The sequence below is a fragment of the Oncorhynchus kisutch genome, linkage group LG24 (assembly GCF_002021735.2).
Source record: "Oncorhynchus kisutch isolate 150728-3 linkage group LG24, Okis_V2, whole genome shotgun sequence".
Lineage (NCBI taxonomy): Eukaryota > Metazoa > Chordata > Actinopteri > Salmoniformes > Salmonidae > Oncorhynchus > Oncorhynchus kisutch.
In genome coordinates this window covers 44,055,902-44,070,816 of record NC_034197.2, presented here as the reverse complement: position 1 = coordinate 44,070,816, position 14,915 = coordinate 44,055,902, and the positions used below count along the sequence as shown (strand labels likewise).

Here is a 14,915-nt window from a genome sequence, read left to right as displayed (position 1 = left end):
GGTAGTATAACGGGTTCTGCGGTAGTATAACGGGTTCTGCGGTAGTATAACGGGTTCTATAACGGGTTCTGCGGTAGTATAACGGGTGCTACGGTAGTATAACGGGTGCTACGGTAGTATAACGGGTTCTGCGGTAGTATAACGGGTTCTACGGTAGTATAACGGGTTCTACGGTAGTATAACGGGTGCTACGGTAGTATAACGGGTGCTACGGTAGTATAACGGGTGCTGCCGTAGTATAACGGGTTCTGCGGTAGTATAACGGGTTCTGCGGTAGTATAACGTGTTCTGCGGTAGTATAATGGGTTCTGCGGTAGTATAACGGGTTCTATAGTATAACGGGTGCTACGGTAGTATAACGGGTTCTACGGTAGTATAACGGGTTCTATAGTATAACGGGTGCTACGGTAGTATAACGGGTTCTATAGTATAACGGGTGCTACGGTAGTATAACGGGTGCTACGGTAGTATAACGGGTTCTATAGTATAATGGGTTCTATGGTAGTATAACGGGTTCTACGGTAGTATAACGGGTTCTACGGTAGTATAACGGGTTCTGCGGTAGTATAACGGGTGCTACGGTAGTATAACAGGCTATACGGTAGTATAACGGGTTCTACGGTAGTATAACGGGTTCTATAGTATAACAGGTGCTACGGTAGTATAACGGGTTCTACGGTAGTATAACGGGTTCTATAGTAGTATAACGGGTTCTATAGTAGTATAACGGGTTCTATAGTATAATGGGTTCTACAGTAGTATAACGGGTTCTATAGTAGTATAACAGGTTATATGGTATAACAGGTTCTACAGTAGTATAACAGGTTATATGGTATAACAGGTTCTACAGTAGTTACCAGGTTATATGGTATAACAGGTTCTACAGTAGTATAACAGGTTATATGGTATAACAGGTTCTACAGTAGTATAACAGGTTATATGGTATAACAGGTTCTACAGTAGTATAACAGGTTATATGGTATAACAGGTTCTATAGTAGTATAACAGGTTCTAGTATAACAGTGTTTACTCTCTCCAGTCTGGTAGACCTGGGGTATCCCCATGACGACAGCTGATCTGGGGATCAGAGCCACGGTCGCTCCGTCTGGCACCTGAGGAGAGAAAACAAGTACTTTAGCAGATCTCATCCGTGTGTGTAGGGGTCGTGTGTGTGGGGGTCGTGTGTGTGGGGGTCGTGTGTGTGTGGGGGTCGTGTGTGTAGGGGTCGTGTGTGTGGGGGTGGTGTGTGTGGGGGTCGTGTGATTGGGGGTGGTGTGTGTGGGGGTCGTGTGTGTGGGGGTCGTGTGTGTGTGGGGGTGGTGTGTGTGGGGGTCGTGTGTGTAGGGGTCGTGTGTGTGGGGGTGGTGTGTGTGGGGGTCGTGTGATTGGGGGTGGTGTGTGTGGGGGTCGTGTGTGGGGGTCGTGTGTGTGGAGGTCGTGTGTGGGGGTGGTGTGTGTGGGGGTGGTGTGTGTGGGGGTGGTGTGTGTGGGTGGTGTGTGTAGGGGTGGTGTGTGTAGGGGTCGTGTGTGTGGGGGTCGTGTGTGTGTAGGGGTCGTGTGTGTGTAGGGGTCGTGTGTGTGTGGGGGTGGTGTGTGTGGGGGTGGTGTGTGTGGGGGTGGTGTGTGTGTGGGGGGTGGTGTGTGTGTGGGGGTGGTGTGTGTGTGTGGGGGTGGTGTGTGTGGGGGTGGTGTGTGGGGGTGGTGTGTGGGGGTGGTGTGTGTGGGGGTCGTGTGTGTAGGGGTGGTGTGTGTAGGGGTGGTGTGTGTGGGGGTGGTGTGTGTGGGGGTCGTGTGTGTGTAGGGGTGGTGTGTGTGGGGGTGGTGTGTGTGGGGGTGGTGTGTGTAGGGGTCGTGTGTGTGGGGGTCGTGTGTGTGGGGGTCGTGTGTGTGGGGGTCGTGTGTGTGGGGGTCGTGTGTGTGGGGGTCGTGTGTGTAGGGGTGGTGTGTGTGGGGGCGGTGTGTGTGGGGGTGGTGTGTGTGGGGGTGGTGTGTGTGGGGGTGGTGTGAGTGGGGGTCGTGTGTGTGGGGGTCGTGTGTGTGGGGGTCGTGTGTGTGGGGGTCGTGTGTTTATGGGTCGTGTGTGTGGGGGTCGTGTGTGTGGGGGTCGTGTGTGTGGGGGTCGTGTGTGTATGGGTCGTGTGTGTGGGGGTCGTGTGTGTGGGGGTCGTGTGTGTGGGGGTGGTGTGTGTGTAGGGGTGGTGGTGGTGTGTGTGTAGGGGTCGTGGGGGGTGGGGTGGTGTGTGTGGGGGTGGTGTGTGGGGGTGGTGTGTGTGGGGGTGGTGTGTGTGGGGGTGGTGTGTGTGGGGGTGGTGTGTGTGGGGGTGGTGTGTGTGGGGGTGGTGTGTGTGGGGGTGGTGTGTGTGGGGGTGGTGTGTGTGGGGGTGGTGTGTGTGGGGGTGGTGTGTGTGGGGGTGGTGTGTGTGGGGGTCATGTGTGTAGGGGTCGTGTGTGTGGGGGTCGTGTGTGTGGGGGTTGTGTGTGTAGGGGTCGTGTGTGTAGGGGTCGTGTGTGTGGGGGTCGTGTGTGTAGGGGTCGTGTGTGTGGGGGTCGTGTGTGTAGGGGTCGTGTGTGTGGGGGTCGTGTGTGCGGGGGTCATGTATGTGGGGGTGGTGTGTGTAGGGGTCATGTGTGTGGGGGTCATGTATGTGGGGGTGGTGTGTGTAGGGGTCGTGTGTGGGGGTCGTGTGTGTAGGGGTCGTGTGTGTGGGGGTCATGTATTTGGGGGTGGTGTGTGTAGGGGTGGTGTGTGTAGGGGTTGTGTGTGTAGGGGTCGTGTGTGGGGGTCGTGTGTGGGGGTCGTGTGTGTAGGGGTCGTGTGTGTGGGGGTCATGTGTGTGGGGGTCATGTGTGTAGGGGTCGTGTGTGTTGGGGTCATGTGTGTGGGGGTCATGTATGTGGGGGTGGTGTGTGTAGGGGTCGTGTGTGTGGGGGTCGCGTGTGTGGGGGTCGTGTGTGTAGGGGTCGTGTGTGTGGGGGTCGTGTGTGTGGGGGTTGTGTGTGTAGGGGTCGTGTATGTAGGGGTCGTGTGTGTGGGGGTCGTGTTTGTAGGGGTCGTGTGTGGGGGTCGTGTGTGTAGGGGTCGTGTGTATGGGGGTCATGTGTGTGGGGGTCATGTATGTGGGGGTGGTGTGTGTAGGGGTCGTGTGTGTGGGGGTCGCGTGTGTGGGGGTCGCGTGTGTGGGGGTCGCGTGTGTGGAGGTCACGTGTGTAGGGGTCGTGTGTGTGTAGGGGTCGTGTGTGTATAGGGGGGTCGTGTGTATGGGTGTAGGGGTTGTTTTTGTATGTGTGTGTGTGTGGTACCTTGTAGTGCTGCAGAGTGTTGAGTTTCTTCCAGCTCCCCTGGACGACTGCTGTGACGTCATCGTCTGACAGAGTCAGGTGACCCGCCTGCCCCGATCTCCATTCTGACGACGAAAATCACATTCACCTCATATCAGTGACGAAAACATCCTCAGGACAGAATGCCTGTGTTAACCCTGGTTAACTGAACGTTACAAGACCGTGCTAGCCCGGTAAGCTCAAGCCTAGTGATTAGCTTGGGGAGCTGACGCGAGTTCTGGTTCATACAACCATCTCCGTCACATACCCAGATCTCTGTTTGCAGAGTAACCTTGTATGAATGGTGCTTTACAAACTGACGGTTCAGTATTTCTTACTAAAGGTTCTGGAAACCAGAGCTGGTGTGTTGACCACAATTAAAACACCACAATGACCACAATTAAAACACCACGTTGACCACCAATTAAAACGCCACGTTGACCACCAATTAAAACATCAAATTCATTAGTAGAGTTTTGCTATTATATTCATTGAGGTAACAATAGCCATAGACAACGGGTCCCTGTTCCTTACCCGGGCCTCGGTCCCTGTTCCTTACCCGGGCCTCTATACCTTACCCGGGTCCTCTGTACCTTACCCGGGACTCTGTTCCTTACCCGGGACTCTGTTCCTTACCCGGGACTCTGTTCCTTACCCGGGACTCTGTTCCTTACCCGGACTCTGTTCCTTACCCGGGACTTCGGTCCCTGTTCCTTACCCGGGCCTCTATACCTTACCCGGGCCTCTGTTCCTTACCCGGGACTCTGTTCCTTACCCGGCCTCTGTTCCTTACGCCCTGTTCCTTCTGTTCCTTACCCGGGCCTCTGTCCTTACCCGGGCCTCTGTTCCTACCCGGGCCTCTGTTCCTTACCCGGGCCTCTGTTCCTTACCCGGGCCTCTGTTCCTTACCCGGGCCTCTGTTCCTTACCCGGGCCTCTGTTCCTTACCCGGGCCTCTGTTCCTTACCCGGGCCTCTGTTCCTTACCCGGGCCTCTGTTCCTTACCCGGCCTCTGTTCTTACCCGGGCCTCTGTTCCTTACCCAGGCCTCTGTTCCTTACCCAGGCCTCTGTTCCTTACCCAGGCCTCTGTTCCTTACCCAGGCCTCTGTTCCTTACCCAGGCCTCTGTTCTTACCCAGGCCTCTGTTCCTTACCCAGGCCTCTGTTCCTTACCCAGGCCTCTGTTCCTTACCCAGGCCTCTGTTCCTTACCCAGGCCTCTGTTCCCTACCCAGGCCTCTATTCCTTACCCAGGTCCAGTGAGTCTGCAGCAGGTCTCTGTGAGAAGGGAGCTCCTTTATACATCTGGTCTAGGATCTTGTCTTTGACCTGTGTGATGGGTGTCGGTGTCCAACACCTTGACGGGACACGGCTGCACCTCCACACCACTCTTCACCACCAGAGTCTGACCAGAGGAGAGAGGAGGGGGGACGATGTCAACACACAAACAAACCTTCACCGTCAGAGTCTGACCAGACAGAGGAGAGAGGAGGGGGGACGATGTCAACACACAAACAAACCTTCACCGTCAGATTCTGGCCAGAGGAGAGAGGAGGGGGGACGATGTCAACACACAAACAACCTTCACCACCGGAGTCTGACCAGAGGAGAGGGGACGATGTCAACACACAAACAAACCTTCACCGTCAGATTCTGGCCAGAGGAGAGAGAAGGGGGGACGATGTCAACACACAAACAAACCTTCACCACCAGAGTCTGACCAGACAGAGGAGAGAGTAGTAAAGAGTTTAGAGAGAGAGAGTAGTGTGTGAAATGGAACCCTATTCCCTATCTAGTGCACTACTTTAGACCATAGCCCTATGGAACCCTATTCCCTATATAGTGCACTACTTTAGACCAGAGCCCTATAGAACCCTATTCCCTATCTAGTGCACTACTTTAGACCAGAACCCTATTCCCTATATAGTGCACTACTTTAGACCAGAGCCCTATAGAACCCTATTCCCTACATAGTGCACTACTGTAGACCAGAGCCCTATGGAACCCTATTCCCTATATAGTGCACTACTTAGACCGGAGCCCTATGGTCTATATGGGTCTATACTATATAGGGAATAGGGTGCCATTTGAAATGCAGCTGAAGTGTATCAGTGGATTTAAGGTGGACTCAGACATCTTCATAAGAAGTGGAGTGACTTCTCTCTTCCAGACATCAACCACAACAAATCTATTTGGAAACGGTTCAAAAGAAGATTTCTGATGATGAGAGACGTACGATCGAGGAGTAGTCGATGTCCTCTCTCAGTAGATGGCTGTCGTTCAGGGTACGCTTGGCCTTCCCCGTCACAGCGTCTACTGGTCCCTTATCCACCTGGTACTTGATGGCTCTGTACAGCATATACAGGGGCTCCCCAGCCACCTCCTACAGGGGCACACAGTAGGACAGTCAGATACACACGTATTTATGACAACACAAGCATTTCGCTACATCTGCTAAACACGTGTATGTGACAAATACAATTTGATTTGACACATTTCTGTGGGTAATGAAGAAGTCAGGAAAAATGTTCAGGTTCACACACACCTTGAGGAAGGAGTAGAGACAGATGGACATCCAGTTGGTGAGCATCTTCTCCACCACTGTCTCCGTCCTGAGAGAGCGAGAGAGAGTGAGAGAGCGAGAGAAGAGAGAGAGCGAGAGAGAGCGAGAGAGGGAGAGAAGAGAGAGAGAGAGAGAGATGGAGAGAAGAGAGCGAGAGACAGAGAAGAGAGCGAGAGAGAGAAGAGAGCGAGAGAGAGAAGAGAAGAGAGAGAGAAGAGAAGAGAGAGAGAAGAGAAGAGAGAGAGCGAGAGAGAGAAGAGAGCGAGAGAGAGAAGAGAAGAGAGAGAGAAGAGAAGAGAGAGAGAAGAGAAGAGAGAGAGAAGAGAAGAGAGCGAGAGAGAAGAGAGCGAGAGAGAGAGCGAGAGAGAGCGAGAGAGAGAAGAGAGCGAGAGAGAGAAGAGAAGAGAGAGAGAAGAGAGACAGAAGGGAAGAGAGAGAGCGAGAGAGAGAAGAGAGCGAGAAGAGAGCGAGAGAGAGCGAGAGAGAGAGAGAGAGAGAGAGAGAGAGAGAAGAGAGCGAGAGAGAGAAGAGAGCGAGAGAGAGAGCGAGATGGAGAGAAGAGAGCGAGATGGAGAGAGAGAGCGAGAAGAGAGAGCGAGAGAGAGCGAGAGAGAGCGAGAGAGAGAAGAGAGCGAGAGAGAGAAGAGAGAGAGAAGAGAAGAGAAGAGAGACAAGGGAAGAGAGAGAGCGAGAGAGAGAAGAGAGCGAGAGAGAAGAGAGCGAGAGAGAGCGAGAGAGAGAAGAGAGCGAGAGAGAGAAGAGAGCGAGAGAGAGAAGAGAGCGAGAGAGAGAAGAGAGCGAGAGAGAGAAGAGCGAGAGAGGGAAGGAGAGAAAATAGGGAGGAAAGAGAGAAGTTAGGAACAATGTAAAAGCCTGGGAATCTGGTCTTCACACCGCTAAATAACTGGTTCATCAGGTGGTTCACCGAACCACCTCTGTTACACAAAACGGGTAAAAGAGACCACTATATATAGACCCTGGTCATAGAGACCACTATATATAGACCCTGGTCAAAGAGACCACTATATATAGACCCTGGTCAAAGAGACCACTATATATAGACCCTGGTCATAGAGACCACTATATATAGACCCTGGTCAAAGAGACCACTATATATAGACCCTGGTCAAAGAGACCACTATATATAGACCCTGGTCAAAGAGACCACTATATATAGACCCTGGTCAAAGAGACCACTATATATAGACCCTGGTCAAAGAGACCACTATATATAGACCCTGGTCAAAGAGACCACTATATATAGACCCTGGTCATAGAGACCACTATATATAGACCCTGGTCAAAGAGACCACTATATATAGACCCTGGTCAAAGAGACCACTATATATAGACCCTGGTCAAAGAGACCACTATATATAGACCCTGGTCAAAGAGACCACTATATATAGACCCTGGTCAAAGAGACCCACTATATATAGACCCTGGTCAAAGAGACCACTATATATAGACCCTGGTCATAGAGACCACTATATAGACCCTGGTCATAGAGACCACTATATATAGACCCTGGTCACTATATATAGACCCTGGTCATAGAGACCACTATATATAGACCCTGGTCAAAGAGACCACTATATATAGACCCTGGTCAAAGAGACCACTATATATAGACCCTGGTCATAGAGACCACTATATATAGACCCTGGTCATAGAGACCACTATATATAGACCCTGGTCAAAGAGACCACTATATATAGACCCTGGTCATAGAGACCACTATATATAGACCCTGGTCATAGAGACCACTATATAGACCCTGGTCAAAGAGACCACTATATATAGACCCTGGTCAAAGAGACCACTATATATAGACCCTGGTCAAAGAGACCACTATATATAGACCCTGGTCATAGAGACCACTATATAGACCCTGGTCATAGAGACCACTATATATAGACCCTGGTCACTATATATAGACCCTGGTCATAGAGACCACTATATATAGACCCTGGTCAAAGAGACCACTATATATAGACCCTGGTCAAAGAGACCACTATATATAGACCCTGGTCATAGAGAACACTATATATAGACCCTGGTCAAAGAGACCACTATATATAGACCCTGGTCAAAGAGACCACTATATATAGACCCTGGTCAAAGAGACCACTATATATAGACCCTGGTCAAAGAGACCACTATATATAGACCCTGGTCAAAGAGACCACTATATATAGACCCTGGTCATAGAGACCACTATATATAGACCCTGGTCACTATATATAGACCCTGGTCATAGAGACCACTATATATAGACCCTGGTCAAAGAGACCACTATATATAGACCCTGGTCAAAGAGACCAGTATATATACCCTGGTCATAGAGACCACTATATATAGACCCTGGTCAAAGAGACCACTATATATAGACCCTGGTCAAAGAGACCACTATATATAGACCCTGGTCAAAGAGACCACTATATATAGACCCTGGTCAAAGAGACCACTATATATAGACCCTGGTCAAAGAGAACACAATATTTTTTAAATTTTTTTTATTTTACCTTTATTTAACCAGGTAGGCCAGTTGAGAACAAGTTCTCATTTACAATTGCGACCTGGCCAAGATAAAGCAAAGCAGTTCGACAGATAAAACGACACAGAGTTACACATGGAGTAAAAACAAACATACAGTCAATAATGCAGTATAAACAAGTCTATATACGATGTGAGCAAATGAGGTGAGAAGGGAGGTAAAGGCAAAAAAGGCCATGATGGCAAAGTAAATACAATATAGCAAGTAAAATACTGGAATGGTAGTTTTGCAATGGAAGAATGTGCAAAGTAGAAATAAAAAATAATGGGGTGCAAAGGAGCAAAATAAATAAATTAATTAAAATTAAATACAGTTGGGAAAGAGGTAGTTGTTTGGGCTAAATTATAGGTGGGCTATGTACAGGTGCAGTAATCTGTGAGCTGCTCTGACAGTTGGTGCTTAAAGCTAGTGAGGGAGATAAGTGTTTCCAGTTTCAGAGATTTTTGTAGTTCGTTCCAGTCATTGGCAGCAGAGAACTGGAAGGAGAGGCGGCCAAAGAAAGAATTGGTTTTGGGGGTGACTAGAGAGATATACCTGCTGGAGCGTGTGCTACAGGTGGGAGATGCTATGGTGACCAGCGAGCTGAGATAAGGGGGGACTTTACCTAGCAGGGTCTTGTAGATGACATGGAGCCAGTGGGTTTGGCGACGAGTATGAAGCGAGGGCCAGCCAACGAGAGCGTACAGGTCGCAATGGTGGGTAGTATATGGGGCTTTGGTGATAAAACGGATTGCACTGTGATAGACTGCATCCAATTTGTTGAGTAGGGTATTGGAGGCTATTTTGTAAATGACATCGCCAAAGTCGAGGATTGGTAGGATGGTCAGTTTTACAAGGGTATGTTTGGCAGCATGAGTGAAGGATGCTTTGTTGCGAAATAGGAAGCCAATTCTAGATTTAACTTTGGATTGGAGATGTTTGATATGGGTCTGGAAGGAGAGTTTACAGTCTAACCAGACACCTAAGTATTTGTAGTTGTCCACGTATTCTAAGTCAGAGCCGTCCAGAGTAGTGATGTTGGACAGGCGGGTAGGTGCAGGTAGCGATCGGTTGAAGAGCATGCATTTAGTTTTACTTGTATTTAAGAGCAATTGGAGGCCACGGAAGGAGAGTTGTATGGCATTGAAGCTTGCCTGGAGGGTTGTTAACACAGTGTCCAAAGAAGGGCCGGAAGTATACAGAATGGTGTCGTCTGCGTAGAGGTGGATCAGGGACTCACCAGCAGCAAGAGCGACCTCATTGATGTATACAGAGAAGAGAGTCGGTCCAAGAATTGAACCCTGTGGCACCCCCATAGAGACTGCCAGAGGTCCGGACAGCAGACCCTCCGATTTGACACACTGAACTCTATCAGAGAAGTAGTTGGTGAACCAGGCGAGGCAATCATTTGAGAAACCAAGGCTGTCGAGTCTGCCGATGAGGATATGGTGATTGACAGAGTCGAAAGCCTTGGCCAGATCAATGAATACGCTGCACAGTAATGTTTCTTATCGATGGCGGTTAAGATATCGTTTAGGACCTTGAGCGTGGCTGAGGTGCACCCATGACCAGCTCTGAAACCGGATTGCATAGCAGAGAAGGTATGGTGAGATTCGAAATGGTCGGTAATCTGTTTGTTGACTTGGCTTTCGAAGACCTTAGAAAGGCACGGTAGGATAGATATAGGTCTGTAGCAGTTTGGGTCAAGAGTGTCCCCCCCTTTGAAGAGGGGGATGACCGCAGCTGCTTTCCAATCTTTGGGAATCTCAGACGACACGAAAGAGAGGTTGAACAGGCTAGTAATAGGGGTGGCAACAATTTCGGCAGATAATTTTAGAAAGAAAGGGTCCAGATTGTCTAGCCCGGCTGATTTGTAGGGGTCCAGATTTTGCAGCTCTTTCAGAACATCAGCTGAATGGATTTGGGAGAAGGAGAAATGGGGAAGGCTTGGGCGAGTTGCTGTTGGGGGTGCAGTGCTGTTGTCCGGGGTAGGAGTAGCCAGGTGGAAAGCATGGCCAGCCGTAGAAAAATGCTTATTGAAATTCTCAATTATGGTGGATTTATCAGTGGTGACAGTGTTTCCTATCTTCAGTGCAGTGGGCAGCTGGGAGGAGGTGTTCTTATTCTCCATGGACTTTACAGTGTCCCAGAACTTTTTTGAGTTAGTGTTGCAGGAAGCAAATTTCTGCTTGAAAAAGCTAGCCTTGGCTTTTCTAACTGCCTGTGTATAATGATTTCTAGCTTCCCTGAACAGCTGCATATCACGGGGGCTGTTCGATGCTAATGCAGAACGCCATAGGATGTTTTTGTGTTGGTTAAGGGCAGTCAGGTCTGGGGAGAACCAAGGGCTATATCTGTTCCTGGTTCTAAATTTCTTAAATGGGGCATGTTTATTTAAGATGGTTAGGAAGGCATTTAAAAAAAATATCCAGGCATCCTCTACTGACGGGATGAGATCAATATCCTTCCAGGATACCCCGGCCAGGTCGATTAGAAAGGCCTGCTCGCAGAAGTGTTTCAGGGAGCGTTTTACAGTGATGAGTGGAGGTCGTTTGACCGCTGACCCATTACGGATGCAGGCAATGAGGCAGTGATCGCTGAGATCTTGGTTGAAGACAGCAGAGGTGTATTTAGAGGGGAAGTTGGTTAGGATGATATCTATGAGGGTGCCCGTGTTTAAGGTTTTGGGGAGGTACCTGGTAGGTTCATTGATTATTTGTGTGAGATTGAGGGCATCAAGTTTAGATTGTAGGATGGCTGGGGTGTTAAGCATGTTCCAGTTTAGGTCACCTAGCAGCACGAACTCTGAAGATAGATGGGGGGCAATCAGTTCACATATGGTGTCCAGAGCACAGCTGGGGGCAGAGGGTGGTCTATAGCAGGCGGCAACGGTGAGAGACTTGTTTTTAGAGAGGTGGATTTTTAAAAGTAGAAGTTCAAATTGTTTGGGTACAGACCTGGATAGTAGGACAGAACTCTGCAGGCTATCTTTGCAGTAGATTGCAACACCGCCCCCTTTGGCAGTTCTATCTTGTCTGAAAATGTTTTAGTTTGGAATTAAAATGTCAGAGTTTTTGGTGGTCTTCCTAAGCCAGGATTCAGACACAGCTAGAACATCCGGGTTGGCAGAGTGTGCTAAAGCAGTGAATAGAACAAACTTAGGGAGGAGGCTTCTAATGTTAACATGCATGAAACCAAGGCTATTACGGTTACAGAAGTCGTCAAAAGAGAGCGCCTGGGGAATAGGAGTGGAGCTAGGCACTGCAGGGCCTGGATTCACCTCTACATCGCCAGAGGAACATAGGAGGAGTAGAATAAGGGTACGGCTAAAAGCTATGAGAATTGGTCATCTAGAACGTCTGGAACATAGAGTAAAAGGAGGTTTCTGGGGGCGATAAAATAGCATCAAGGTATAATGTACAGACAAATGTATGGTAGGATGTGAATACAGTGGAGGTAAACCTAGGTATTGAGTGATGAAGAGAGAGATATTGTCTCTAGAAACATCGTTGAAACCAGGAGATGTCATTGCATGTGTGGGTGGTGGAACTAATAGGTTGGATAAGGTATAGTGAGCAGGACTAGAGGCTCTACAGTGAAAAAAGCCAATAAACACTAACCAGAACAGAAATGGACAAGACATATTGACATTAAGGAGAGGCATGCTTAGTCGAGTGATCAAAAGGGTCCGGTGAGTGGAGAGGTTGGTTGGTGATTTAGACAGCTAGCCAGGGCATCGGTAGCAAGCTAGCATAGGATGGAGGTCTGTTGTTAGCCACCTCCTGCGCTCCGTCAGTAGATTAGTGGGGTTCCGTGTGGTAGAGGGGATCAATCCAAATCACACAACAACAACAAAAATAAAAACAATAGATATAGTTATAGAGGCCCAAGAAGAAAACATAATAATAATAAAAATAAATAAAAAAATTGTCCGATTGTCTATTCAGATAGCAGCCGGTAAGACAGCTAACGGTTAGCAGGCCGCAGATGGGCGTTCAGGTCGCGACGGAGGAGCCAGCCGAATAACTCCTTCGGGTAGATAACGTCGGCAGTCCAGTTGTGAAGGCCCGGTGGGGCTCCGCGAAGGCAGCAAAACGGGTCCGGATAGGCGACTGCAGCCCAGGTGCGATTGATGGAACTCAGGAGTGATTGACGGAGCTTGCTAGCTCCGGAACAATTGATGTTTGCTCCGGAATCGACGAAGGCCGATAGTCACACGAATAGCAGCTAGCTAGCTGTGAGATCCGGGCATGAATGTCCAGAGAGCAGTCGAAATCCAGGGACATGGAGAGAAAAATTGGTCCGGTATGCTCCGCTCCGAGCCGCGCTGCGCCGTACAGAACTGGCGATAGACTTTCGAGCCAAAGGATAGCCGATGACCACAAACCGTGGTTAGCTGAACACCAACGACTTGCCAGTAAAGGAGCCAACTAGCTTCTGAACTAGCTTCTGGATTAGCTTCTGGCTAGTTTCAGGCTAGCTTCTTGGAGTTTCTGGCTAGCTTCTTGGAGGATTACAGATCTGAGGTAAATAATACTTTTTTATAAATATACATTGGTGAGGCGGGTTGCAGGAGAGTGTTTTGAAGATGAGTTGATGGAAAATAAAAATAAAATGTATGTGAAAAAGTTGTAAATATATATATATACAGGACACGACAAGACGAGGACAAAAGACGTCTGAACTGCTATGCCACCTTGGAGATGTATATATAGACCCTGGTCAAAGAGACCACTATATATAGACCTTGGTCAAAGAGACCACTATATATAGACCCTGGTCAAAGAGACCACTATATATAGACCCTGGTCAAAGAGATTTCCCTATAGAGTGATATTTGAGATGTAACCGGTTCAGGTCCACCAGGACCCACCCCAGGCTTCCTAAAGACCCACCTGCGCAGCATGAGTTTGGGGTTCTTGGTGACGTACTGCAGCACCAGGTCTCCCAGTAAGGTCTTCATGACATCAGTGAAGTACTCCAGCTGGTCGTGCAGGGCCATGGTCAGGAGAGACGCCACGTAGCCACGGTCACGCTGGGAGAAGTTCTGCTGGGCCTCGAGGGTGTGGATGAACTGGAGTGGGGAGAAGGAGAGGAGGAGAGGGAGAAGGAGAGGAGGAGAGGGAGAAGGAGATGAGGAGGGGGAGGAGAAGAGGGAGAAGGAGAGGGAGGAGAGGAAGAAGGAGAGGAGGAGAGGGAGAAGGAGGAGAGGAAGAAGGAGGGGAGGAGAGGGAGGAGGAGGGGGAGAAGGAGAGGAGGAGAGGGGGAGAGGGAGAAGGAGAGGGAGGAGAGGAAGAAGGAGGGGAGGAGGGGGGAGAAGGAGAAGGACGGGAGGAGGGGGGAGAAGGAGGGGAGGAGAAGGAGAAGGAGGGGGAGGAGGGGGAGAGGGAGAAGGGGAGGAGAGGGAGAGAAGGAGAGGAGAAGGGGGAGAAGGAGAGGGAGAAGGAGAGGGAGGAGGAGGGGAGAAGGAGAGAAGGAGAGGAGGAGGGGGAGAAAGGAGAGGGAGAAGGAGGGGAGGAGAGGAAGAAGGAGAGGAGTGGGAGAGAGAGGAGAGGGAGAGAAGGAGGGGAGGAGGGAAGAAGGAGAGGAGGTAGGAGGAGAAGGATAGGGAGGAGAGGAGGAGGGAGAGGGAGAAGGAGAGTGGAGCAGGGAGAAGGAGGAGAGGAGGAGAGGGAGAAGGAGGAGAGGAGGAGAGGGAGAAGGAGAGGAGGAGGGGAGAGGAGAGGAGGGAGGAGAGGGAGGAAGGAGAGGGAGGAGAGGAGAGGAGGAGAGGAGAAGGAGAGAGAAGGAGAGGAGGAGGGGGGAGAAGGACGAGGAAGAAGGAGAGTAGGGGGAGAGGAGAACGAGACGAGGAGAGGGAGGAGAAGGAGAGGAGGAGAGGGAGAAGGAGAGGAGTAGGGGGAGAAGGAAGGAGAGGAGATGGGGAAGGAGAGGAGGGAGATGGAGGAAGGGAGAGGAGGAGAAGGAGAGGAGAGGAGAGGGAAAGAAGGAGAGGAGAGAGAGGAAGAAGGAGAGGAAGAAGGAGAGGAGAGGAGAAGGAGGAGGAGGAGAGGGAGGAAGGAGGCGAGGGAGAGGGGGAGGAGAGGGAGATAGAGGAGGAGGAGGGGGGAGACGGAGGGAGGAGGAGAGGGAAGAAGGATGGCGAGGAGAGGAGAAGAGGGACGGAGGAAGAGGGGAGAAGGGAGGGCGAGGATGGGAGGAGACGGAGGAGGAGGAGGACGAGGAGAGTTAGAGGTCGAGAAATCTTTTGTTGTTGGTGCACAGAAATGTGGCTTCGCCCTAGAGACGTCCTTCAAAACTGTAGTGAATAAACGTTTCGGTATAAATCCGATTTTAGACAGCGAGTTGTGCGCCACTCAGCCTGGGCTATGTATTGCTCACCCTGATAAGGGAACAGTTTGGTTGTGGAGGAGGCTGGTTGATTTTGCCCCAGCCCTTGTTCTACTGTCTGCCTGCGGGACTCTGGCACGTCCAGGTCCTGACTCAGTGGAGCCCCCCTC

General features: G+C 50.2%; 1 protein-coding gene across 1 annotated transcript in view; it reads right to left on the bottom strand.

The window, feature by feature from the left end:
* LOC109884267 (plexin-B3-like) overlaps window positions 1-14,915 on the bottom strand; it is a 203,929-nt gene that overhangs the window by 17,932 nt on the left and 171,082 nt on the right. Inside the window, 7 exon segments of the mRNA XM_031803673.1 lie at window positions 1,031-1,112; window positions 3,301-3,404; window positions 4,567-4,654; window positions 4,656-4,721; window positions 5,553-5,699; window positions 5,862-5,928; window positions 13,311-13,489. Coding sequence (XP_031659533.1) covers window positions 1,031-1,112; window positions 3,301-3,404; window positions 4,567-4,654; window positions 4,656-4,721; window positions 5,553-5,699; window positions 5,862-5,928; window positions 13,311-13,489 — 733 coding nt within the window.